Genomic DNA, 25966 nt, shown 5'->3' on the forward strand with positions numbered 1-25966 from the left:
TGGGAATGAAAAGTAAACAATTCAACAGAAATGATGACACATTGACATAGCACCGCATATACGATTCGAGTGTGTTTCTCCAGGACCCAAAATCAGTGTGATTGTACGATATCGACAGATCAAACCCGCAACAATGCAAGGGGATATCGCAACGCGCAGATGGATATAAAGAGATGGCCTTTAATCCTCATGCCAGAATGTTGGGTTTCCAAGTGAATCATGGGTCATGCATTCAGTCGATACGGGGTCGACAGCTTCGTCGTCACATGCCCATTTACACAAGCAGTCAGAGAGGCCCTCGCCGTCAAGATCAGACCTGCCAAAGTGCTATAAGGAGGTTAAACCCTTTCTCTCCCACCCTAAAAGCATACACCAGTGCTCAGCGTGCGTCCTGGTCAAGTGGTATACCTCTCCTAAAATCCGCTCCTATAAACCTTCTTCTCTCCGCTCACCTAAATCCACCTCTGACCAGACGCTACCTAAAAAACCACCATCCACCTAAAAACCACTCTTTTTGATTGTTGATGTTTTCAATTCCATTAGATGGCCTCTTGTAAATACGAGGCGAATGCTGTGCAACATAGCATACAGAGGCCCAGACCCCGTCGTCTGAAAAGACTTGACAACATCACCAGCATCAGCAAGCTGCACCTCAGCGACATGCGAAGCTGGCCCAAAAGACAGGTGGTTGGGTTTAAATGAGGATCGATGATTCTACTAGAAGGGAAAAAACATGTTGTACTTTTTTTTATTTTCGTTTTTAGTCCCTAAGGTTAGGTAACCATTTTCTGGCCCTTTCAAACGAACAACAGTGATGGGTCGCGGGTAGGTCGTCGTTTGAAGCACTGTGCCACCAAGTGACACTTCTCCTTCACAACCCCAGCTCATCTCATCTCTTCCTCGCATCAACGCCGTCGCGATGGAAGGCCTCACAAAGCATCTCGGCCGCGGTTGCGATGTCGAAGTCATTGACCTCGACAAGTCAGGAAATGTCGCCCGCCGCTGGGTGCACATGCCCAGCAACCGCGTACGTCGCCCTCCATCGCAAGCAAAGTGTTCCAGCTAACCACCTGCGATAGATCATTCGCAAGGCTAAGCCCAGCCTTTTCAAGCGCTCGATGCGCAAGATCCTCATGGACGCTTTTCTCCCCGTTGGATATCCGCATTCTGTCTCGGGTGATTACCTCGCCTATCAGTTCTTTGACTCTCTGCAGGCCTTCTTCTCCACCATCACCGCTCTCCTCGCAAACAGAGCCCTCCTCCAGGGTCTCGGCGTCGGAGATGCCAACTCGTCGGCCACCTTTGCCATGCTTCTCACGGTCCTCAAGGACGCCATGTCTCGCGTCGCCACCATCATTTTTGCCCAGCAGTTTGGTCTTCGGATCGAGCCTGATGCTAAGCGGTACCGTTTCCTGGCTGATCTGTTCAACGATACGGCCTTCTTCCTGGAGCTCTACAGTCCTTACTTTGGCCCCTACGGCAAGATCTTGGCTCTCACTTCTGGTGAAGCTCTTCGCGCCCTTTGTGGTGTTGCGGGTGGAGCGAGCAAGGCTGCTCTGAGCGTTCACTTTGCAAAGCACGACAACCTTGCCGAGCTCAACGCGAAGGAGGCCAGCCAGGAGACGGCAGTCGGCTTGATTGGCTTACTCGTCGGCACATTCGTCGTCAAGCATGTTGAGGACCACACGAGCGTTGTTTATTTGATGACGGTCCTCGTCCTCGCTCACCTGTGGATGAATTATCTGGGCGTCCGCAGCGTCTGCATGAACGTTCTCAACCGACAGCGCGCCACGATCCTATTCGAGGAGTATCTCAAGTCAGGAAACGTCCTGACTCCTGGTGAAGTCGCCCACCGCGAGAGCATCCTCTTCTGGAGCCCCATTGTTCGAAACCGACATGGCCAGCGCATCGCACGCATCGAGATGGCAGATAGCTTCGGAAACGCCATGGGAGGTCAGGAATCTCGCGTTAACATCGCCATCCTCGACGGTCTGATGAGCACCCTGTTCATCTGGTCCCACGCAAGCCACAAACACATACCCATCAAGATCATGCTCTGGAAGGATTCCGAGGCCGTCCATGCCATTAGCGCTTGGTTCATGGCTATGGAGATTGCCTGGCAGATGGACAAGGGCAAGGGCTACACCGAGAGACTTGACCACATCTTCTGTGGCAAAAGTTCCCACCCCAGCAACTGGAACACTGAACCCAAGAAGGACGGCGATCAGGTCGATGAAGATTACCAGCAAAAGTACGACGACCACGAGCTTTGGGAGGAGATGCTCGCCAAGGGGTGGAACCTGGCGTCGCAGGCCTTGGAGACCGAAGCACCTGTTCGCATGGCCATCCTGCACGAAGACAAGAAGGACCAGTGAAGATACACAGACTGGTATGGGTTACACGGAGTTTTGGCGTCAAGGAACAAGGGTATCGCCTCATGAGCGCGCGATGGATTTGACATGTGTAGAGTAAAAAATACCCAGAGATGCAGCTCAAGAGAGCTTTCAAAATGATACATTGGAGATTTTGCTAGAGTCCCCCAGACTCGTTACGCCTTTTTCTATATGCCTTTCCATGTTGTACATTTTCCCAACGCCCAACTAATTCGAGTTCATTCATCATACAGCTTTTTATACAACACCTACGCATACACACCCTACGCCAACCATGCCCACCTCATGGCTCGCATCTTGACGCCCTCCCACGTATTCAGCTTTGGCCGAACATCCAAGTAGAAGCTGGGCCCGCCCTTGCCGTCTGGCCGCCCGGCGTAAAAGTCAATTACATAGTCAACCCGGGTGCCACAGCGGTCAATGACCCAGTCGTGCCGGTCAAAGGGCGCCGTGTAGCCGAGGATGGTGTTGATGCGGGCTGTCGGCGTCATGCGGTCCATCTTGTTGGCAAAGGACTCAAGCTTAGGTCCATCGCATCTTGGACAGTCAGTATGTTACATAGAATAAGAGGATTGGAGACTTACTTGGTGCCCTTCAGGTAGGGAGCTTCCCACTCCTTGATCTCCTTCCACGCCCTCTCATTCACAGCATTGTGAATCGGAACCACAGTCTTCATATCCGCCACTCGCGCATCATATCCCTTGCGCTTCATGGCATCGAAAAACATCTTCTCTGAAGGATATACCCAGTTGCCCGAGGGGTCCAAACCCGTCTCCATCTCATGATTCGCAGGTTTCGCAGGTTCCTCCTTTCCGTGATCCACGGGACACACAGCAGGACCCCCAGACGTTCGCGGGATCGTAGAAACAACGCGATCGGTATCTAGACCATTCTGGGGCGTAGGAGGATGCTGGGCGGGCGGTGGCGCAGGCGAAGAGGAGGACCACGGGAGGTATGATGTGAGGGTTTGAGACCACGACTTGGGCTTCGCTTGCGCTGTATGATCGACGGGACACTTTGCAGGTTGTGCTTGCGCCTTTGCGGCTTCGGCTTGACGAGCTTGTTCGAGCCAGGCCTCACGGGCCTTGTGGTCGACGGGACAGGCAGAGTTGTCGTCGGCCATTGTGTCTCGGCTTTCGAATCGGTGTTATCAATCGACGGTTTGTGCTACGGAATCGTGTCGTGGGAGAATTCAATGGCAATTCGTGATGGCGTAATTCGTCGTGATGAGGATGAATGGTAATGCGCCGGGATGGATTGGCTCTGTCTTTGTCATGGAGGGATAAAAAAAAATTGGGCCGGTTTTTTACCGGGTCCGGGGCCGGCCGGGCTTCGGCATCTTCAACTTCACTTGGTGATGGCTTCACTTGGGACAACCTCAAAGGTCTGTGGTTGATGTTTGTTAAGCTCAAATACAAGTCAAATACATTTTGATGTTATACAATTCCGTCAATCATTATAATACAGTCCGATCCCAATCCCCTATTTTCCGTAGTCCCCCAACGCCTTTTGTATAGTTCCGAATTCCAATCAGCTTTTCTTACAATATCGCCAACCGAATGCTTTTGTCCCGTACCACCCTGAGCTTCCCTCATCTCCCTCCGAGTGAGAGCATTTCACAATGCCAGGAAAGATCTTGCTCTCAGGCATAGCGCCACGTCATGACGCGGAAAGCCAGTCGTTGCTGGCGGTTGGGGTATTCGCCCCGGTGCCATCCTTTCACTTCGGAAATGTCCTGTAGAAGTCGACTGAATTCTTCGGTGCGGGGGAAGTCCTCGGGCTTGATCTCATAGTAGATACGGTCCCCCAAGGGATAGGTGGTCGAAGAAGTCTGTGGCTCGAGAACCTGGAGTTCCCGCTTGTACCAGTCAAGGATATGACCGGCGGTGGCCGCAAAATCTTCCAACAACGGCTTTGACTGCGCACTTTGGAAATTGTGTATGATGATGTATAGAACGCGAATGTCCGGGCACAGTGGAAGCATGTTCTTCAGCCTGTACGTGAGCTCACCAGGCGCGCCGGGCAGCGGGCAGTCGGAATGATGCGCTACCAGCTCGTGAGGAAGGTAGATTTCGGTAATTGTGTCATCTTTCTTCGATCTGCCAATGTTGGGTATGACCATCAGGTCCTTTGCAGCATCCACCTTGATCCGTCGAGCCGTGGGCGACTCTGCTTTCGCAAGCGACATGGGATCGCCCACATTGGAGCGGTCCTCTAGCCTGAAGGGCAGTTGTGGTTGCCAAAGTCTCCACTCCAGCTTAGCAACGCCAGCTCCAGCGAGCCCAGTTGACATGACGTTCCGGGTAGTTTCATTCGATCCAATCTGTGGGACATGTTGCTGGCGTATCTTTCGTAGACCCCATCGGATAGTCGTGGAGCCTGGCGCGACCCTTGTGGCTGTGAAGCCAACATTGTATGCACGTGGACTATCCACGTCAATAGCACAGGCCCAAATCTTGTCCTGAATTTCCTGCGGGAGCTTTGAAAATATGTGGAACGTTGTGAGATGAGGGATAGTAGGTTGAGTCATGTTGGCTAGGGGGGCAACGTCCATTGGGAGAGTGGATTGTTCTGTGTTCGCCGCCATGATGAGGGAAGTGACGCTGATATGCGATCCAGTCGTCAATTCGATATTTGTTAGGTCGAAAGCAGATGATATTGAAGTTGATGGATTTGGGCGATGAACCAGACGAGTGCAGATGCGTCTGGCGTCCAGAGACACCGTACTGGGGACAGGCCGTAATCAAAACAAAGCGGGCTAGCGACGAGGACGTCAGGCGGTAGACCTTGCACTTGATGAAAGGAGGGGAAGCCGACCAAGCATCGACCAGCGGAAGGCTGAGCTGATAACTTGCGCTGGCTAGGAAGAGGATGAGTAGACGGGTGTGCGGGTGAAGAGAAATCTGCGGGAGAGGGGAGAGGAAGAACAGAGATGTGAGGAACAGAAGAAAAGACAGAAGCGTGGAAGAATGAGCCTGAGGATGGAATTTATTTGTTTACATCGACAGTGGCAGTGATTCACTGTCACAAGCGCATCTGAGGTTGAGGCTAAGCTCCAGCACTGGCGACAGCCGCCACAGGGGATGAGATGCTGCAGCGCACGGCGGTACTGGGTATGGGCTGCCTGGGCTCTAAGGCCAGCTGAGAAGGCCCTGAGGACCCCTCATAGAAATTCATGTGACCCCGAGCCTTAATTTGTCTCTGTCTACGTGAAGATTATACGCTGTGTGTCTGGCAATGCGACGTTGGCGGTACCGAGGCGAGCCCTCGAACCATGCTGGGTGGCCTCCAATATCCAGAAATCACCTTGTCAAGGCCGTATAGAATCTAATTGTTATGTTACCTCGAGAATAAAGACTACTTTTAATGGCGTGTACACAGATGGCCGAGATCCCGATACTTCTTTCTTCCCGGTTGGTGGTGATGTATTGTTCGCCTCGCGCGGTGACAAAGGAGGCAACGAATGACTACTCACGACAATTCCCAGCACAAAACACCTGTGATTTAATTGAGCCTCGAAGATATCAATACGCATCCACTACCAAATCGCGTGCTAGGAATCCTACGAAACATCGGAAGCTAGAAGTGCCTGCTCCTCAACCCAGGTAGGGGGCATCGTGGCCGAAGTAAGACTCTACCCCCCGTATACGCACACCGCCACAAAAACGTATCCAATCGATCGAGTGCTCGCACGGTAAAATGTGTGCGGTATCCGGTAGATATCTCATCAAGGCCGCACGACAAGAGCGGGCAAAGGGGGTGAGCTAGATGCCCTGGGAACTCGTCGATCAACGGTCGGAAAGCGTGACTGGAGGTCTAAGATACCGATCGCCCACAGCTCGTAATAATTGGTTCGCGCTCTTTGTATACTGGTGCCTCTATCTACTTCTTTGCGGCCGTGGTCTCGGAGTGATGGGGGTGCCATTGTCAGTGCCTGATGCATCGTCAGTGGAGGAATGGACCAGCTCAGGGCAAATTACTTCCTCCATGCCTCCCTCCATAGACTTTAGAGCCTCCTAAGTGTCATTCAGTGGCGATAGGAGAGACCTCTTGCGCAGATTGTTGTAGTCCCCGACCCAATCACTCAGCCGCCGGCGCAGCGAACGAGACGGATGCCTCCAGCGCATCGTAGATCGGCAAGGCCCTCGAGGGCGTAACTTCGCGATAGCTACCTTCGAAAAACATACTCGTGCTTCGGATTCTTTGAAAGCCAAACTGCTTGGAGTTGCCATCTCTCAGGTCACGCGAGTGCTTAGGGCGTACGTCGCGTCGTCGGATTGGGCCAGTGAATCGAAGATCCTGCTGAAGGAGTACAAGTCAGCTCTCGAAAACGATGCTTGAATCTTCCTGGAGTTCAATCTCGAAAGAAAATACTATACCGTCGGTGCCCCTAGCCCTGTCGTGGAGACCCTCGCTCAGAGGCGAAGTCGTGAGCCACACCGCACAACTAGCTTCAGAGATCGAGACTAGCTAGCCAGGTACAATAAGAGTTTGGACAATGTTCTCGCCTCCGGCTGATCATAGGTAAGCGAGCGAACTTGGTCGGCCTCTATCCACAAGCTGGTGGGTGCGAAGAGACGAGGAAGGGTTTTTTCTGGCCAAGGAGTCGCCTGCGAGAGCGTGTCTGGTCGCTCTGCGGTAAATCAAATCGTTGGTAGCAAGGCTGGCTTGCCATGCCGCTCGGCAGTAGGTGTGTCATGAATCTCAGGGGTTTGGGTAGGAATACTTGGGGAGGGATCGTTCTCGTGGTATGCAGCTGTCGGTATGGACCTCTTGTCCTCACCTTGCGGATTCTAGAACTCTCCTGGCGACAGCAAAGTTAGATTCCGCAGGTCAGATATGGGGTTCGGCCTTCCCTGTGGTGTCCCTACCACCAGCTTACCTCTTCGTCAGACAAAAGCGCGGCTAGAGCCATATGGCCAATGCCCTCCTCGTGATCCCGTTGCCTGCGTATCAGCTCGAGGGTCTGTTGTTGATTTCTGGGGGCGCCCGAGAGAGCCCAAGTCGCATGTCATAGACCAGAGTCTCGGCACATTTCCCAGACCACTTCGGCCTTCATCGTGATGGCCCACTCACGATAAATTCCGACAGATCCAGGACCACCTCATGGATGAAAGGGCTGTCCAGGCGGGTTAAGAGCCGGCCATTGATGCTAGTGCCATTGTTTAGTGAATGAGTCCCCTATAATTTTCAGCAAACAGCTCCCCGCCAGTAGTGCCACAGCTCGACTGGCACTGCCCGTGTGACTCCTGGGGCCCATCATGCGGATGTCTTGTACCTTTGGTCCCCTCTGTCTAATCTTGGTAGAGATTCATGCACAAATTCAGACAGCCTTGGCTTCGAATACAAGATGCAATGTCCAAGGGGCAGAGGACTCCGTTCTGATCTGGTGAGCCCGAACCACGTGGGCTACCACCTCGCATCGTGCCTCAGGTTTCTTTTTCTCCCACCTTCTTCTCCTCCAAACATCGCCAAATTCCCCCCAAGCTCTCACCCCGTTTATCCTGTATGGAACGACTTCCCTTCCCCTTTATTATTGTCTGCAATGATGACAAGAAGCCATCAGTCACAACAGCAAAAAACACAGTCATTAATCCATCTTGGCATTTTGCCCGGTTACTTCCTCACCGAAGCATCTCGCTACCACACACACATCACCTTTGATTGTCTCCCCGCGAACCCACCAACGCAAGAGCCTTGGCCTTGGCCTTGTTTCTCACCTTTGGAGAATGGGCATCGGACACCGTGAGGGCAAGTTAGGCATTCAACAACTGATCTCAGTGGAAATACCTGGCTAATGAGTACTGATAGTGACAGACCAGGACCAACTACTGGCGATCACCGCCTCACACCTTGGTGGCCTTCAAGCAACTACCAACGGCCAGGATGGTCACCCACCGCCCGGAAAGATGGTTTGCGAGGAGGCGGTGATCCAATATACACATATTGGATACAGTTTCCCTCGGGGAGATTGGCTTCATGAAGGAGGGGCCCCGATCCCATCCATCTTGATTGCTCTGCCCTCTGCCTCCTGTCTCCCTCCTGTCACTGCCGGGCCCTGCGACCGAACTTTCCAAAGGGGATCCATGAGGAGAGGTCCTATTCGACAGCACAGAGCCGTGTGTCATTATCAAGTCATTGTGACGGGAATCATCTAACATGATGTTACAGCAGAAATCCTTCAGGACACAGCGACGATTGTGCTCGCACCAAGGGCTGTTCGGGGACAGTCCAAGATCTACAAAACGCATGGTCTCGGTCAAAGTGCTGGGAGTCAGCCACGGACGCGGCGAGCCTTCGTGGGCTCTCACAACATTCAGGTGAAGCAATCAGATCTGGTGGGTTCTTGAAAGCTTAGGGCCATCTTGATGGGCTGCATCTTGACGACCACCACTACTGTTGAAGGCGGAGACAATGGTGTGTTGAGCTGGGTAACAGGAGTGAGTACTTTGCCGCCGCTATCCACCTGAAGTATGCCGGGACGAAGCGGTTATCCGGTCTATCAGCACAAGAGCCTAAGCTAACTCGAACTACAGATCAGAGACACGCTCCCCAAGAAACTCATTCATAGCTTTCCGAGCACATCATGTTGCTGGCAGGTATACAGTAGTCATAAGTCTAGAAGTACAAGTAGAACAAAACAGAACAAAGCAAGCTCATCTCATTCATGAGCATTCCCTAAAAGTACAGACAGAAAATTCCCCTTTTCCATCCAGTCTGCTCTCCTACATGAATCATACAACAGCACTCCAAATCCCTTTCTGCGCATCACCGTAATCTCAATTCCTTCTGACAAGTTCTGGTCAGACCGGCCATCAGGAGAAACGTGGGCTCACCCTATGAGCTTGCTCCCACGTCATCATCCTGATGACCGGTCTCCGCAATTCTTCCCCTTCTGCCTTCGCCTCCGCGCAGCGAGCGTCGAAGTTCTCGTAAAATTGGGTTATTACTTCCAAGGGCTCGTGAAGTCCGCCCATTTCGGAGAGGTTCTTGGGCGCGATCTCCTGATATATAAGCCCTTCGGACAGGAACTCTATATCTGTCTCGATGGAGGCCGTCTCCTGGCATTCTTTCAAGTACTTCTCCAGGATAGGTAACTTCTCACTCTCCCACGCTTCTAGGTGGGGATGGGTTGTTGAGGCGCCTGTCACAACGACATAGACAGTCTCTAGTTCTGGGAATAGGTCGACGACCTTTTCCAGCTTCTCAAGAACGTGGAGGTCCCACAAGCCCTCCCATGTCACTCCAACGTGCCGGACACCCGAAATCTTGTCGCCTTCGTTTATGTCTTCTTCTAGATGGTTAGAGATAATGAATAGATCTTTCCCGAGATCTACCGGCTGAGTCGGCGCCCAGGGCCTATCTGCCCGAAGTTCGTAGGGCACTTGGCCCCTCCATAGTCGGGATTCCCTTTTGCCAGCCGCTCTGGAGCGGCGGCAGACTCGGTGTAGGGCGTCCCGAACTGGATATATCGGGGTTCTTGCAACTCCCGTATTCGAATTCCATAGGCCGGTTTCAACCATACTGACTGTGGGCTGGTCTGTTGTCGAGCGTCGGAGCTCAACACCATGTACGGTTGGCGCGTCGAGGTCCAAGACCTCCTTCCAAATGAGGTCTTGGACCTCCAGAGGAAGCTTTGAGAAGATCCGGAAGCTTTTCGGGCTTTCGTCTCGCTTCTGAATAGAAGCAGCTGATGTTAAGCTCTGCCGAGGGACATATCGAGTAGGACTGTTGGCCATGGTTCTGTCGCTCGCTTCAGACGAGGCTGGGCTGGTTGATCTGCGTTGTGGAGTCGTCTGCCGAGATGGAGTCGTCGGGCGAGATGGAGTCGTCGGGCGAGATGGAGTCGTCGGGCGAGATGGAGCCATCGTACCAAGTACTCAAAAGACGACGTATCGGATAAAAGTAGGAAGATGGCTCATAAAGACTCTTTCGGCGAGTGTCAAGTGTGCCCGGTTGCTGAGTGAAGAAACCACAATCGCGCTCAACTGCAAAGTGTCGTAAGAAACGAACGCAACGGGGCTATCGGAAGAGGAAGTATGAAAAGAGATAACAAGAGCTTCTCCTGACGCTGCTAAGCCGGATGTTAGTTGAGGGGCTTTCAGAAACATAGATGACTACTTACAACGATCAAAGACCAAGGGAAGCCGTCGGTTCGGAGGCAGTGTGGTAGCAGATGCTCATGCGAGGATGTTTGTGTGAAAGTAAGGGAAGGAGAAGTCAAAGCCAAGGTCTCGTCTCTGACATGAAGGATGTCAAGAAGTCTCTTCGCCCTTTCGGTGAATGAATAAGGGGTGTGAAAATAAACGCCGAAGCTTGCTTCCGCAGGATGTATGCCTCCGTGAGCGATGGGAATGACGGCGATAAGGCAAGGGTGCGGTCGACGATTCTCGGGAGATAGAACTCAGCACGAGAGCCACTTGTAGTGAATGAATACACTGAACGAAGAAGAGCAGAGGCGGTTCTTGGCGATGAAGCAAGTCAACAAGCGAAAGCCAGGACCCTTCAAGATCGAGATGTCGGGTATGTGGATGCTCGAGGAGGATGAGGTGGAAGAACCGTGTCGGATAAGCTCGAGGTAGCGGACTCCTGAAGAATCCGTCGTCTCGAACGGGGCTATCTTCGGAAGCGTAGGGATGTGTGTGCACGGAAGAGAAAGGGGAAGGCAAAGAGAATGTCGCCGAGGGGCTCTAGATGGGAAGTCTCTTCTCTCTTTCAGTGAATGAAGAGGCGAAAATGCGAGCCACAGACTACTTTCGTGAAAAAAGCGTCCTTCGTCCTGAGGGCAAGTGTGCTGAAGTAGGCGAAGGATGAAGATGGGCACAAGTGATCCGATGGTTCAGATCGAAGCAGACCGTACCAAATGCCGGATATGCGTCAAGAGAAAAGACGAGTCGTTCTTGCGTGCGATTTGTCTTTCCGCGAGAGTGTGAGAGCACAGGCGAGAAGAAAGAGAAGTCGAAGACGACACTCGGGGAGATGCAAAGCAACGCGAACAACAAGCTTCAAAGAATGAAGCGTCCAATAGAAGTTCTCAGCGATAAAGTAAATCGATGTGCAATAGCGATGACTCTTCAGGATCAAGAAGGCCAAGTGCGTCGATGATCAAGAAGGATGTGCAGGAAGAGTCGTGCCGCGATGTTGTGAAGTGGGAGGAAAGATAAAGTAGCCCGCTGCACAGTGTTTGACCCACAGTGTTTGCTTGAAGCTGGAAACTGTGTCGACAATAGGCGGACGGGGGGATTTTTCTGAGGTTGAATCTGAGGTTGGCTTGAGCAGTGTCAACGAGCTGCAGGCGTTTGGCGCTACGCGACTGCACAGTTCTCAGGCCCGCGTTCACAATAGCGTGTAGTAAACAAACACTTGCATAATTCAAGTCTAAAAAGAAGATTGGTTTGCGTTCAACATCGGTGTTTTTCTCAATAGGAGTGTATCAGTCGGTCTGCGATCGCTTCAGGGGCGTTTTCAGGGGGGGATCTCTCGGGCACTCTTCTCTCAGCCGTGCAAAAGGCGCCTAGTTAACCCAAAGCTTGCAGACAATGGGATTTTGTTGTTATGTATGCATTCGGCTGGTACTAAAAAGTTGGTAGCCCAAAGCTGTGATCGCATGGCATCATGTTCAGCATCTCTCAAAGCCCAGCCAACGTTCACGATGTGTTCACATTCCTCCCCGACAAAGGAGCAGCAGAATAACACAAAAGTTCCACGGGGAAAGGGACTTCCAGGATCTATATACAGGGTCTTGCTTATTGCTTTGCTCTGCGTGGCACGCAATACTGATTCCTGCTACCAGATACGACCCAACACCTTGCTACGCACGACAAACCCTCTCGCTCGCTCGTTACTTCAAAGACCACGAAGACATCAAATCATCATTCCTATCTTCCCGATCTATTTTCAGGCGCAGTTTTAGACGTCATGTGCCATGCAGCGTGTGAAGGCCGGTATTGAGATCTCCTCAAGACAGGCTATTCAGATTTGAAAGCATGGATCAAAAGAACCTGCCCGAAAGATTGAAGGCCTTAGAACGATTATGTCTCAAGATCACAAAGTCTTTCAAGCCAAGTTGTGGTGTTGCCTGCCTCACCTGTTGCAGCCACTGCGGACCCACTGAGTTTAGCCACATCGTGCCTTCCCTCACATCAACGACGTGAACTTGGAGGAAACATCAACCGCCTCATCAATTTCATAAACGGACATACTTCCACACATACAACTCGGCTTGTAAACAAATGTCCCGACTCTGCTGCACATGCTTCACCGGCGCGACGGGAAGATTTTCCGACCACAACATGCGGAAAACGTTGCAGCGATGAGAGAGTGATGGAGTCCCCCTCGCCCATCTGGCCGAGTGCACCGCTCGGAAATCAAGCGAGTTTCCAGCGGAGAATTCGACATACCAACAATGGCAGCACCATCGGGTCCAATGCGAACGAATTTCGAAGATCTCCAAACTCTTGAGTCGCAGTTCGAGTTTGCCGAGGATGAGGATGATGTTCCCAGTGATAGCGAACCACTTTCTCACTATGTGGTGTGCAACTCACGGCGAAGACACTGGGAATCACGACTTCAGAAACAACCTACGCCGGACTCCCCCTCTCTCGCGTGGCAGCTAGCTCCCTCAAACAGAAACTCTTGGACTTCCACTCGCAGCCAACCCCTCCCACCGACACGTCACTCACCCCCCTTGATGCGTTCCATGGCGTACAAGACCGCAAGGATTAGGATGTACATTGCCCGATCGTAAAAGATCGACTAGGAAAATTCTGCCATAAGATCAAGCAAGTTTCAGACGAGGTTGATATCCCAGCATTGGCGGCACCATCGGGCCCAATGCGGGCGTTACTCACATGTGTGTGGCACTACCCAACAACAACGTTCCGCAACACGCAAGCCCGGCCCTCGATGGGATAACTGAGCCAGAAGACCATCCCGCAACACGCCGTACTCCCATGTCATGGACCCGGACAACCCATGTCTTCGAACCCAGCAGGTATGTTTGCGTTGTTGCCATTGTCAGTCTTATCTAACATATCTGTCGCAAAGGTCAAAATTGGGCTGAACCCTTCCGTTCTCACTCTCAATATGATTCCAATCCGAATGAAGTACGATCCAAAGTCTAATCCGGACTGGAAGAACGAGTTCACCAATTGGCCGAGGATCGAACAAGCATGCGTCAAGTTCGCCAGCGACATCCTGAAAGAAAGCTGGATCATTATCGTAATATGAGACGCACAATTTTCCGACACTTGTTCTATCCTCAAATCCCAGGGTTTTTCGCTCAAAGAATTACGAGTCTATTGCAAGCTTGTATGAAGGGAGACGCAGTGGAAGTCTGCAAGATCAGGTACAGTGGGCGCAGCGCCATCGAAGAAGAAATGTTCGGGAACGCACCTCACACCCTCGTGGCCATGGACGCCTCTGATCAGGTGCGCCGAGTCATTTTCCGATCCTTCCATGGCCAATACTCCTTCCGGAACGACAGCCTTCGCCGGGGTGCCCTTTGGGACATGATCTACAACGCGGCCTGTGAAATGGCCGGTGTTGAGGTCCAGAAACATACCTTTTTTGAGTATCGCGCAATGGTTACTCAAGACCGAGCAGACAGCAGCCTCAGGGCAATGGTAGGCAATGTTCCCGACCACAATATGTGGGAAGCCCTGCAGCGACGAGAGAGCGATGGTGTTCTCCTCATGACAATCCCCCTGCTCAAGGAAATGTTTCCTCGACTCCTGGCAAAGGTTCCGACTCTGGTGGCAAACATGGAAGATGCAGTCTCGAAGGGGTACAACTCCCTTTACGCCATCACTTCCCACTTCAGTGGCCTAACGGTGGCTACGAAGACCAAGCGCCGGGCCGCAGAGGCGCCTCCCACAAAGGTGCCTCCGGCAAAGAAGAAGTTGTCGACCTGCCAGAGCACTTACCTGCAATCCGACAAACACCGTGCTGCCCTCGACAAAGGGAATGCGATACAGAAGGGAAAGCTTGAGAGCAAGTACCAAGCCTTTATGGGCTCGTATACCGTTCGGCGCCTACTTGCCAACCGAGGAAAGGGTCCTGTCACCCCGGAAGCAGCCAAAGCACTTCCTAGAATCGACCGGATTGTTAGTTGGCACGATGCCGGCGAGGGTAGACGATTGAGCACCGACCTCTGCCAGTTCGTCGTCATTCGGTCCAAGGCTGCGCCCTTTGATCGACAGGAGCCATATACATATGGAACGGGGCTACGGATGGTAATTGTACATGAATGGAAATGGCCGTCTGTTGCTAGACCCCGACCTCGAAAGGACCATCCACCCGGGTCAAAGAACTATTCTCCTCTAAGATTAGTTGAAAAGACATCATGACTTTAGAATATAGCAATCATAAATTTTATGTACTTTTTATCACGAATCATCATACAGTATGGGCGAAGTTAGAAGAGCTGGCTCTGTCCAGCCTGACGCTATTCGCAACATGGCACCGACCACACCAGCCCCAAAGGAACCGTCCACGCCAGGTCCTGATGATAAGATACCGTCCGATAAGGATTCTTTCGAGATCCATTATCTTCTGAGAACATGTTAGATGCAGGTTGCTAGGGGTGGTCTCTGGGACCAGTTCCACATTTCCATCGTGGTGATGAAATCATCGACGAAAGAATGAAATCATATAGATGACATCACCTCGCCTGCGATTACTACAAATACCCGACAAGAGACTGCTTCCAGAGCTGAATAGATCAGACTTGTCATCCTCAACACTTTATTCATTAGACAAAGAAAAAGGCGCACTTACCGCACCCACAATGTCCAACTACGAACAGATCGCAAAGCAGGCCGAGCAGGACCTGAACACCTACCAGGCCAAGACTGGCAACGCCCGACGTCAAGATGCGGACAATGCTGGCGTGAACCCCCTTGTTGAGAATCAGTTTGAGGGAGCTCAGGTCGAGTTTGGCGATGAGCTTAGCACAAACCGAGGCTACGACAAGCGCATCCCTCCTAGTGAGGGCGGTATCCTCGACGATCGAGGCCGGTAAGTACACTCACTCTCTTTTCAATTGTAGTAACTTACACTTGGCAGACAAGCTCGTGGAGAGCAATATGAGGGCGAGGGAGGCCCTATCGACAAGCTTAACCAGTCGTACCAGAAGCAGGGTGGCCAGAACGACAATGATGTTGTCGGTGGTCGCGTGCCCCAGACCTCAGGCTTGGGCAGTGCTAAAGATATCGCATCTCAGGGCCAGGAGGCGACGCGCGCAAATGTCGGTCGAAATCCTCCCGGCCCTGGCGGTTCTCAGTTCAAGGGCGAGGACTATTACCAGCCCGAGAGCGTGCCTGACAGCATCTCGGCTGAGGGTTGGGTTGCGCCCGATAGTGTGACGCAGGCGAGCAAGGAGAGTGAGCGACCGTAGGGGTGATGGATAGTGTCGTTGGAATTGTATCCTGTATGATTATCTTGAGTAGTTTGTAAGACTTCAATAATGAAAAGCTGAATCTAACCACGCTCGAGAATGCTAGCCAACGCTCGTTTGTTTGATGTTGAGTAGCAATAGCGCAATACTCAAAGGAGGTGTCCGATAAACCTCAGTCATGTGATAGGATACAGAACTCCTCGAATGGATCACGTATTGTCGTAAACGAAGGAAGAGATATGCATAAATTTAGGAGTAATTAATCGTAAACTAAAGACCAAATCATCATAAGAACAGAGTGGATAGTCATAAAATAATGAGAAGATAATCGTAATCTTTGATTATCTATAGATAGGACATGCGTGCTTCGGCCGACAGAACGGGCGCCTCAAACAGCGAGCTACCAACACATTGACAGCCGAGAATCTCTTTGACTGCCTCTCAATTTTATGCTAATCTCTCCAGATGTTTATTTTGGTTTGTATTGTCTTCCATCTTGGTCCTCAATACTCCTCCTCGAAGCTGTTGCTATCCAGCAGCAAGATGCCCCGTTTCGCATTGGCCAAGGCCATCAGCCCAACGAGGGAAGAGGTGTTACGTCAATGAGCTCTAAAAAGTGAGAATACAGCACATCAAAGCCGTGTCACAGCCCGTTTGAGCACGTAACCGGATCCTCCCGACGTCTGCCGTCAGCGCTATTTCAGGACACGAGGCTCAGCAGTGTGTACAAAAGATCAACGGGAACTACGCGATTACCGAACCAACACTGAACTCAACTCCTCAACGATATTTAGAGGCCTCCTGCACGCAGGGACGATGCCAAGAGTATTTACGATATTCCCAGTGGACCAACAGACGATCTGCACTGACACGCAAAAGGCTTGCCGATTCCCGACGCCAAGATCTTGGACTGGGGCGTCCGGCCCGCGGTTCGAAGTGGTGTCACCGCTGCTTGGGCGGTAACGTCTCGTGTCAAGTCTGTGTAATGATCAGATGGCGACGTTGGAAGATGTGCTACAGTGAATGGAGTCTTGGTTGGCATCCATTGGGAGGGGTCTCACTCAATGCGTTGGATGCGGGCCACATGGCGTATCATGCCAATAAGAGTTCAAGACCACACACGCTCGACTCGGTCAAGGGCGCCCAGAAACAATAGATCTTGCAAATATATGAATGTAAGTAAGAAACGGATTGTGTATTCAATAATCTTTTATTTCATACCAGTCTTCAATAATGAAAACCCTTCGTTGCATTTGCTAATGGCATAGGGTAGCACCGCCACGTGGAGTCGATAACCGACTGGGTCCTCTGATCTGTCAAGGCGATTCTTGCGAGGCATGAAACTGCAATGAGACATTCCTTCTTCCTTCGCTCAATACTCACAGCCCTTTGATTGGAAAGCATGTTCATTTCTTAATATTATTATTATCATAAGAGTTAGGTAGCTAGGTGAGCACCATCTTTGTCCCCCAGCTCAACCCAAATGATCAACACGGGATCAAGACAAACACATCCACAGTCAAGCCATCGTAGAGATCCGTAACTCTGATATTCCCTATTGCCTCGTTTCATATATACCCGAGTCATTGCGTAGATTCCGTTCGTCTCCTAGAAACGCATGATCTGATCTTGCATCATGGGAAATCCAAGTTTCCCTAATTCAACGGTCAAGGCCATAAGCAACCATAACACTCCCAAGAACACCGTGAAACCCCTTGGAGAGGAACCCTCTCCTGGATGGTATAGTACAGTTATTAAAAAGATTCAAAGCCATCCCCATGTCATGCCCGCCTTTTATTACTTCGTTAAGCATTTCATTCGGCGTCAGGTGCACCCATCAGGTCCCTCTCGGACACGAAGAAATCTTTCTTCTCGTCCATAAACTGTCGGTGGAAAGTCTCGAGCAGCACGCCGGGGAGCTGCTGACCGATGGCCACCTTGATGTGGTCCTTCTTTCCAGTCCAGAGATGCTTGATGAACTTGCCGTCGCATCCCGAGCGGCTCTCGGGGAAGCCGTTGGCCTCAGTGCACTTGAGCTCCTTGATGTCCTTGGGGTAATCGTAGCGGATGTAGGTACCGAAGCCACCCTGGTCGGTAGGCTTGCCGGGGCGGTTCTTTCGGAAGTCGACACACTCGGGGTGCTTGCCGCCCTCGTTGGGGCAGTCCTCCCACTCCTTCAAGATCTCGAACGTCTTCTCGTTGTTCTGGAGAATGATGAAACCAGTGTTGAGATAAACCTTTCCAAACTTATCCTGGTTGTTCTTGGCGTTGGGATCGGCAGCGAGAGCCATCGAGTTGGTGTCGGGGTGAAGCTGCCAGTAGTTCATGAGCCACTCGAAGGGGAGGTCGAGGCGGTTGAAGATGGCGTCGGAGTCGAGGAAAATGCAGGCCTTGTGCTTCTTGAGGATCTTGGTCAGGATCGGGGGCTTCTTCCACGAGTTGCGGCGGTCCTCAAAGGGATCGGTGATGTCGACGTAGTAATACTTGTAACCGTGGATCTTGGCTGGTAAGAGTTAGCAACAAGAGCAGAGTTTCGGGACAATGGCAAACGCACAGTAAACCCAGTGGTTCAAGACACCGGCGGACAGACCGTGAACCTCAGAGCCGCGGTCCCAACTCATCAAATCGGGGGAGAAGATCTGGCCGGGCTCGTTGAAAGGTCGGTTGTCGAGATCAATGATGCACAGGTCCTCGCCAACGAGCTCGGTCCACTTGGGGTCGGCGGGCAGCTCGAAGGGGAACGCGCCAAAGGACGAGTACACGGGGGTAGTAGGGCCGACCGAGGGCCTCATGATGTACTTCAGGTAGTAATCGCCCAGCTCGGTCGAAGCGTTGGAAGGGCGATCGGGCTTGGAGAAAGCGCCATGAGGCTCCTCAACGACGGTGTCGGTATCGGTGCTGTAAATTCCATGTCGTTAGTCGCCAGATCAACACAGATCGGTCGCAAGAGGGCGAGAACTCACACATCAGCGGGAGGCTCCCACTTATCCAGGTGGTTGTAGGCAAGACCAACAAAAGCCACGAGGAAGATGATGGTGGCGGCCATTAAGGCCGTCGACCGATTTGTACGCACTTGTCCGAACATGGTCGCAATAGCCGCCTCTGTCGCAGACTTGACTGACTGGAGAGAGAGAATGGGGATTGCGATGCGTGTTGCGATACGAGCCGTGCAGTAAAAAAGAGGGACGAAGAAATACGAACGAAGCGGACCGGGTGGGAAGAAGAGCGAGTGGATGGCGCCGACGAGGACACGCAATAAAAATCAACCCGAAGCGCGGCGCGACGTTTGCGGGCCAAGCAAATTACCAGGGGGGGGTTTCGAAGAAGAGAAGAGAAGACAGACGGACGGGGACGGTGAGGGAAGGAGAAAGTGAAAAATGAACAGAATAAAGGGACAAGGTTCAGATAAGGCTCCTCTTGCTGGGATTAATTAAATCTGAACAGGGGAAGGGGGGGCAAAGGACGAGGGGCCCGGGGGGGATGATGAAGAGAGGAGGAAGCGAGTTGATTTTGGCTTGTGGAGAGAGGGAAGGAGCCCCCGGCGGACTTGACCTCAACTCAAGCAAGGACCGTGGAGCATGCGCTACGGAACCACCCACAGCCCAGCGACAGCAAGGCAAGGCAGGAACGCCCCAAACGCTTTTTGGAAGGGGGGCGGGTGGCGACCTGGCGAATGGCGTGGCACGAAACAGCAACAGACCTCTCACTCGGGAAGGAAGCGGAAGGCGGGTCAAGGCCTGGGCAGGCATGGATGGGATGGGCATGGAGTCAACTTGGCGAATGTTTGGAGGTGGCGATTTGACTTGTCCCTAGTGAATCAGGGGGAGCACGTCTCCTTTTTCGCTGGCCTCGGCGAGGTGGACACTATGCTCCATCCTCACTCAGCGCTGGATAAACCCCCTGAGCATTCAGGCTCAAGTGCTGCTGGAACTCACCCAATACACTCGGCTCTTGGTGGCTGACTCAGCCCTGTAAACCCAGCCACTGCACTGCTGAGCTCCATCGTGAGACAAAAAGGAGAAGCTTGAATTATGGTTTATCGCTTTGTATCATCTGCCTGAGAAGATCCCACTGAACAATTTCAACGCGGGTTTATCGAACTCGCAATTTCCAAGGCCTTTTCCCCGCAGACTTGCATCTCTGATAGGATAGGGGGGCGGGACAGAACTCATTTCTTCAAATCTGTGCCAAACATTGGATGGCAGCCCAGCACGCGCTTGCATGGCCCCGGCCTTGATTGCATTCTCGTCTGACCAATCAGGGCGTGGCTGATGGGTGCACTTTGGCTGCAACGTCGGCCATGGCGGAGATGAGGCTTGGCCTTTTCTCAGAGGATGCAGACAAGAGGATCTGATGCCATTCCGGTAAGAGGTGCAGTTTCTCCCCCAGGAAATTCAGGAGGCGATGATTATTATAGCCCCAACCTTCAAGAAGAATGATGATCATTGTCCTGAGGCATTTAGCATCCCTTGAAAGGTTGAGGCTCGGGCACGCCATTCTCAAGTCTTGGTCTCCCTGCAATGCCGTCAGCCGCATTTGCTTCCCGACAAACGCGCTCCCCTGCCTCGCAAAACTCGAGCCTTGACTCGGTTATAAAAATCGAGATCAACAAGAAAAAGGCCTGATCGTTTCAGAGTCTCAAGCCTCGTCGTTAACCGCAATGACTTTGGGCCCTGCGGCTGACAAGCATCATTCTCCAGACCCACGGTCTTCATCCATCCATCCATCCATCTCAGCCCTTCCAGGGGGTCCTCGCAAACCAACACCGCGATTCTGATGTCAGCAGCTGAGCGGGGACCCTCTTCCTTCCTCCCCCTTCCCTTCGCGTCAGCGCTTCCGTAGCGCCTGGACCGCGTCTCACTGGATCAATGCAATGCGAGCCTAGCGTGGGATAGAGAATTTGCTGATCACCAACTCTCTTTTCATCTGGCAGGGGAGTGAAACTGGGTAGGAAGTGGCCCGGTCAGCGCTAGGCCATTTACGGTCAAGAATCACGATGCGACGTTATCGCCATTCAAATCATCTTGTCACCTTCGCCATCGGGTAACGTAATTCGCTTGGATGCACCGGCCCCGTATCTGGTCTGGGCATCATGATATACTATCGCAAGTCTCCTGCCTTGAACTCGTATATAGAGTGACACTTGCTCTGCCGCGTGTTGAGCCTCTTGGCGTCTTTGTTCGAACTGGTTCTGCAGCTGTCAACGGAGATGGCGTGGCCATCAAAGCCACAAGCCATCGCGTCGCTTGTCCCGGCAATGAAACTTTCCACAAAGCAACCCGTTCAGTCCGTATTCTTGGACTCGAAAACCCAATTCAGTCAGATCTTACCTATCCCAAGGTCAAAGTTCTCGGGGAGCGCAGAATAGATACTTTTCTGGAATGACTTCATCTCGAACCACAAAAATGCCAAGCCGGATCCCGCCAACTCGTGATAAAGCCCGGCTATGCCGCCTGCAGGTAATTAAACTCGTCGTCCCTTTTTTGCCGCAGGGAGCTCCTTGCCCCCTCATGGTACAGTATCCGGACGTATCTTAACTGGAGACGGGAACGTGGAGACCTGTCTCTGGTCGCCTGTGTTTCCGATTCATTGGCTGTTCTCTGTCATCCCATGTTTCGCATCAAGATCCAGTTCTCTTCCTTCAGGAGCAGCATCATACCAGTAGACGGGTCCCCGGATCGTCTCAAGGGCCGAGACAAGCGAGCAAGGCCTTTGTTCCTCCAGGCTCCCTGACAATGGCCGGAAAGCGGTGTAATGAACTTGTCCTGGGGGTTGTTCCCGTCGCAGGGTTTTGAGTCAACTATCACAATGAACTGCTCCATATGAGATAGATGTAATCCCGCTTATCGACCATTGGGAGGTGATCGAAATAATCCAGCAAGGATAAACGTTTTGGCGCGGACAGAGAGGCACGTTCCCTAGTTTTACTTTCCCCGAGGTTCCTTTGCAAGGCTAGGGTACACGTCCCGGGATTGTATTTGACCAACGAACAAAGCTAGATAACCTGAAGAACTCCCCTGCATGCAATGCATGATCCAGTATATACGCTGTATGTAACCGAGATACAGATATATGTATCAAACTTACCCGGACATAACGTCAGATGTATTGGGTATCCAAGTCCGACGACCTAACTCCCCTGAGCATGTATCCGCCGACACCAATCCCTACCATGCGCCACCTGGTAATCACATAATCTGGTCTCCATGATGATGCTGATAATGCCTGCAATGGAAATACCCCCGCTATCGCTAACGGTTGTCGCTCCCAAGCTGAACTCGCGTTCCTCTGGTGGGACGTTTTCCATGATCTCGGCAAAGCAGTTGACGTATACGCCTCCACCTAGCAGGCCTTCCCAGAAGATGACGATAAACACGATGTACACCGAGGGAATAAAGAAGTACATCGCATGCAGGGTTAGAAGGATGAGGTTGGCAACCTGCAACAACGATGGGAGGTAGAGGTGATGGATGCGGATGAAGGGTGTCGAGGAACGCGAAATAAAGACGCCTAGCTGGTAGAGGAACCCGTAAAATGGGTAGAAGCCGCGAAACTCGTCGAACGGGGACTCGTCCAGAGGGAACAGCAGAGTCGGTGCTACCCCTTGGTTGATGGTGTACTCTGCCACGTACACAAGCAAGAGCGGGAACATGTATGGGATGAATAGTCCCTTCGCCTTCTTCAACCTGTCCTTGAGAGTGAGTGTCTCCGGCGTGTTGCTGGCAGAGAACGCCGTCGATGCGACCGACGGCCCTGGAGCGAGGAGAGCAGATGAGGCAGTTCCTTGGTCCATGTTGTCCACGTCTTCATCCTCCAAGTCTCGCTCGGGAAGGGCATCGTATCCTTTCCGCCTGGTTCCCTCCTTTAACGGCCCTAGCGGCAGGATGACGAAGAAACTGATGAACATGATCGCGGGGAAGCACGCCGAGATGAGCAGACTGTCTCTGACGCTCAAACCCCACCAGTCCGTGAACACCACATAGAGCCCCGCGCCAACCAAGCCCGCAGCACCAGTACCAGACCCCCAGCCAGCGAGGCTGATCGGCCCGTAAAAGTGTGTAAGCCCCAGGAAGCTCAGCTCTCCGCCTCCTGCACTTATACTCGCGAGAACGACTCCAACAAGCTTGATGGCGACGGATTGTGTTCGGGGAGTCAGGGCGACCATGAGCATGCCGACCGCGGACAGAGCGATGAATATGAGGATACGGATGCGGTACGAGATGCGGTGGATGAAGTATGGCGCGACGAGCTTCGTGAGGAACGAGGGCAGTACGTCGGCGAGGAGAACGACGCCTTTCGGAAGCGAACCGACGAGATCTTGAGCGGCGGATAAGATGATGACATAGAGAACGTTGTTGATGAGGCCTGGCACATTCCTGATCAGTAGGTTGTCGCAATAGGGGGTATTTTCGACCTACCAAACAGCCAAAAGGCCACGATCACCTTCATATCCCTATGTCCTAGCATAGCCGCGATTTTTGCCTTGTAGACGGCCCATGAAGATGAAGGCGAGCCTGGCATGGGGAGCAGCCCCGACGACGAAGGTGACACGCCCGACATGACGACGACGGATAGTTCGCAATCAGCACTCTCTCGATAGCTGTGAGAGTGCAACCGACATTGCGCTTGGCAATTGAGGGAGGGAAGGGCTTCAACTCGTCGTTAGGGGGGTTTCGTGACGGGTGTTGGCGATAAGGGTTGTAGGTTTAGCTTGGGGTGGTCACGAGATAAGAGGTCCGTCCTCATGACGTTGATCATGCTGACTCGGGGGTCCGGGAGCCGAGTGGGGCCCGACGGGAGCTTGCTGACCGAGATCCATGCAGGTTTCACCGAGATCGATCATCTCGGGTCCCTCGACATGGGGGCGAGGCACATTCTTTAAGCATCGCGCAATGGTTACTCAAGACCGAACAGCCCTCAGACACGCAGGTCAACGAAAACAGACGCTAGAACGACAAAGAATCTTGACTCCTCTCAAATAATTTACGCAAATATGTATAAACTTTATTTAGAATAATGAAGAAAGATATCCTAAAGAAGGATGATACTCTGTTATTTTTATTAAAACTTACAAGCTACCGTTAGGGGAAGATAGGCTAATGCCTTTGTACTGACGTCTTGTGCTTTCTTTGTACCCTGTGTTGCCAGCAAGGCTTCCAGCCAGAACACAACTCCCCAACACGGACCTCACGACCGCAAGGGCTGAGAAACCACTCCTTTGTAAACTAACGGAAGAGAACGCTCACATGAAGAAAACAATACAATATCCCACAGGAAATTTGGTAAATCAGACCAGAGGGCCAAGGGAGACGCGAGGTGGATGTGAAAAGCATTGCAGCAACGGGAGGATGATGGGGCTCTGGTCTACAGCATTGGGTTTTGATGCTGGTATGTGTTTTATTGTGTTTTTTAATATCGTGCATGACGGAGACGTCATTGAAATGACAATGGCGCTCTGGTGATAACAGTCCCCTTCCTCCAGAAACATAGCACAAGGTCCCTCGCCAACCCCTATTCCGGCGCCCCGATGGAGACCAAGATCTTGCCTCCATATCAACTAGTCTTTTCGTGTCCGTGCCATTTGACCAAGGAACAATGTCATTTCGTCGGCATTATCTATTCACCGCTGTAAAGGTGACAGTAATGTGTTCTTTATTATAGTTGAAGCCCGGCCGTCGATGGGTTAACTGAGCCAGAAGATCGTAAAGGTGACAGCGTCGTCTCTCGCCCTTTGATGGAGGGCTTCAGCTGGTTCCTGCCTGAGCGTTGGCGATCTGTGGAGCGCCGTTCGTTCAGACGCTCCAATTTCATCAGCCATAGCCTTCTCGGTCTGTTTTTAGATGTTAGCTCCGAATTCTGCACACAACGTTCACTTCTCTGACATACCTGGTGAGTTGAACCATCTCTGGTCCTCCGAAATATCCTTGTAGAAGACATCCAAGGCAGAACCCGTGCTTCAAAGCTATCGCCACACCACAAACAGGCTTGAAAAACTCCGTCTTCATAGCAAGACCCCAAGACCACATAGGTCATGGCAGGGGAGGGTGCCCAGGAAAAGGGTCCACTAGGTCGAGTGTCAGATGGTGCAGGTTTGGGTGCGACGGCAACTATCCCCTCTCGAAGGGAGTTCCAAATCTGCACCGTATCGGCCGTTGGATCGTGGTGTTTGAGGGACTCAAGCACCTGGCCCTCCCAGAATGTTCTTGTAGGGGTTGTACTGGCGGGCGCAATGTACTAAGAAATATCATGGTCATCGGCCAGAAAGGCAAGCATCACCAGTTGCCTTGGCCTTGTCTGGCATGTCAGCCCCGTACATAGTGAGTCTGTAGCCCATCAGTATTACGTACATTGCGCTCGTTGGCGTGCCTGACTGAGAGAGACGTTAGATCGGTATCCAGGTGTCTTAGGCGTGAGTCGCCAATCCTTACCTCCAGCTGATTCCGCCCCGTGTTCTATGCCTTAGGGGAAGCTCAACTCCGGGTCGATATGGCGTGGGAGATGTCCGATACCTAAGCCATAGCTCGAAGTGTTCAGGAACTTTCGCATCTGCGCGATGTCAATAGCTGTTTCTTGCAGTCGGCCGCAGTGTACAAACCTGCGCTAAGCTGTGCGCCAACAGCCTGGGAATTGCAAGAAGCCTCCACCGGCGTTGAGCGTCGGCGCTCACAACGAAGTGCATAGTGGCCACAGGCCAGAATGTCAATGTTTTCCTGGGAAACGTCAGTGAGGATTCTGGTGATGAACTTGTGGGAAAGGCACTTTGTTGGCGTTCTTCCGCCTCTGTCGGCACCGACTTTATTATTGTCTGCAATGATGACAAGAAGCCATCAGCCACAACATTGCCGGGGCCTACGTACGCCGTCGTTCGGGTACTGTTGGTAAGTCCGACTCTCGAGATATCCGAGATTTGTGGGAGGCCCATCGAGCGTTGCGTGAAGGAAGATTAGATAAAGAAAAGAGAAGACAAAGAGGAGTGGTGGTGATGGAGGAGGGGCATGGGGAGGAGAGGTGGAAAAGGAGAAGAAAGCGGAAAAAGTTGGCCTGAGGCGAGAGGAGCTCCAGTGCCAAACAATGGGTGAGTGCGTTGGATGGATCAGGGAAAATTGGTGGATGCCGCGCTTTTGTGACGTTGGCTATGGCTTAGGATCCAGAATTGTTCATGCCTTGTCTTTGATGC

At 52.2% G+C, this 25966-nt stretch overlaps 9 protein-coding genes across 9 annotated transcripts; 4 read left to right on the forward strand and 5 right to left on the reverse strand.

Moving 5' to 3' along the window:
* Window positions 1-913: 913 nt before the first annotated feature.
* On the forward strand, window positions 914-2375 carry NCS57_01228400 (uncharacterized protein; the record flags this gene model as incomplete). The annotated part of the gene is made up of 2 exons (XM_053061961.1): window positions 914-1027; window positions 1080-2375. Exons 1-2 carry the CDS (start codon window positions 920-922, stop codon window positions 2373-2375), a joined length of 1404 nt encoding a protein of 467 aa, XP_052908489.1. The 5' UTR covers window positions 914-919.
* Window positions 2376-2656: 281 nt separating this feature from the next.
* Window positions 2657-3516, reverse strand: NCS57_01228500 (Holocytochrome c-type synthase; the record flags this gene model as incomplete). Its single annotated transcript, XM_053061962.1, has 2 exons — window positions 2657-2930; window positions 2978-3516. 2 exons carry the CDS (start codon window positions 3514-3516, stop codon window positions 2657-2659), a joined length of 813 nt encoding a protein of 270 aa, XP_052908490.1.
* Window positions 3517-4035: 519 nt separating this feature from the next.
* On the reverse strand, window positions 4036-4980 carry NCS57_01228600 (uncharacterized protein; the record flags this gene model as incomplete). Its single annotated transcript, XM_053061963.1, has 1 exon — window positions 4036-4980. The coding sequence occupies one exon, from the start codon at window positions 4978-4980 to the stop codon at window positions 4036-4038; it is 945 nt and encodes a 314-aa protein (XP_052908491.1).
* A 4228-nt stretch (window positions 4981-9208) lies between these two features.
* On the reverse strand, window positions 9209-10132 carry NCS57_01228700 (uncharacterized protein; the record flags this gene model as incomplete). Its single annotated transcript, XM_053061964.1, has 1 exon — window positions 9209-10132. The coding sequence occupies one exon, from the start codon at window positions 10130-10132 to the stop codon at window positions 9209-9211; it is 924 nt and encodes a 307-aa protein (XP_052908492.1).
* A 3218-nt stretch (window positions 10133-13350) lies between these two features.
* On the forward strand, window positions 13351-13622 carry NCS57_01228800 (uncharacterized protein; the record flags this gene model as incomplete). Its single annotated transcript, XM_053061965.1, has 2 exons — window positions 13351-13386; window positions 13440-13622. The coding sequence occupies 2 exons, from the start codon at window positions 13351-13353 to the stop codon at window positions 13620-13622; spliced, it is 219 nt and encodes a 72-aa protein (XP_052908493.1).
* An 83-nt stretch (window positions 13623-13705) lies between these two features.
* On the forward strand, window positions 13706-14740 carry NCS57_01228900 (uncharacterized protein; the record flags this gene model as incomplete). Its single annotated transcript, XM_053061966.1, has 1 exon — window positions 13706-14740. The coding sequence occupies one exon, from the start codon at window positions 13706-13708 to the stop codon at window positions 14738-14740; it is 1035 nt and encodes a 344-aa protein (XP_052908494.1).
* A 335-nt stretch (window positions 14741-15075) lies between these two features.
* On the forward strand, window positions 15076-15789 carry NCS57_01229000 (uncharacterized protein; the record flags this gene model as incomplete). The annotated part of the gene is made up of 2 exons (XM_053061967.1): window positions 15076-15410; window positions 15459-15789. The coding sequence occupies exons 1-2, from the start codon at window positions 15181-15183 to the stop codon at window positions 15787-15789; spliced, it is 561 nt and encodes a 186-aa protein (XP_052908495.1). The 5' UTR covers window positions 15076-15180.
* Window positions 15790-17603: 1814 nt separating this feature from the next.
* NCS57_01229100 (Nucleotid-trans domain-containing protein) lies at window positions 17604-18874 on the reverse strand (the record flags this gene model as incomplete). The annotated part of the gene is made up of 3 exons (XM_053061968.1): window positions 17604-18292; window positions 18344-18687; window positions 18753-18874. 3 exons carry the CDS (start codon window positions 18872-18874, stop codon window positions 17604-17606), a joined length of 1155 nt encoding a protein of 384 aa, XP_052908496.1.
* Window positions 18875-21919: 3045 nt separating this feature from the next.
* Window positions 21920-23349, reverse strand: NCS57_01229200 (Protein BTN; the record flags this gene model as incomplete). Its single annotated transcript, XM_053061969.1, has 2 exons — window positions 21920-23154; window positions 23208-23349. The coding sequence occupies 2 exons, from the start codon at window positions 23347-23349 to the stop codon at window positions 21920-21922; spliced, it is 1377 nt and encodes a 458-aa protein (XP_052908497.1).
* Window positions 23350-25966: the final 2617 nt, after the last annotated feature.

Source organism: Fusarium keratoplasticum, chromosome 10 (assembly GCF_025433545.1).
Source record: "Fusarium keratoplasticum isolate Fu6.1 chromosome 10, whole genome shotgun sequence".
In the NCBI taxonomy this organism is placed as follows: domain Eukaryota; kingdom Fungi; phylum Ascomycota; class Sordariomycetes; order Hypocreales; family Nectriaceae; genus Fusarium; species Fusarium keratoplasticum.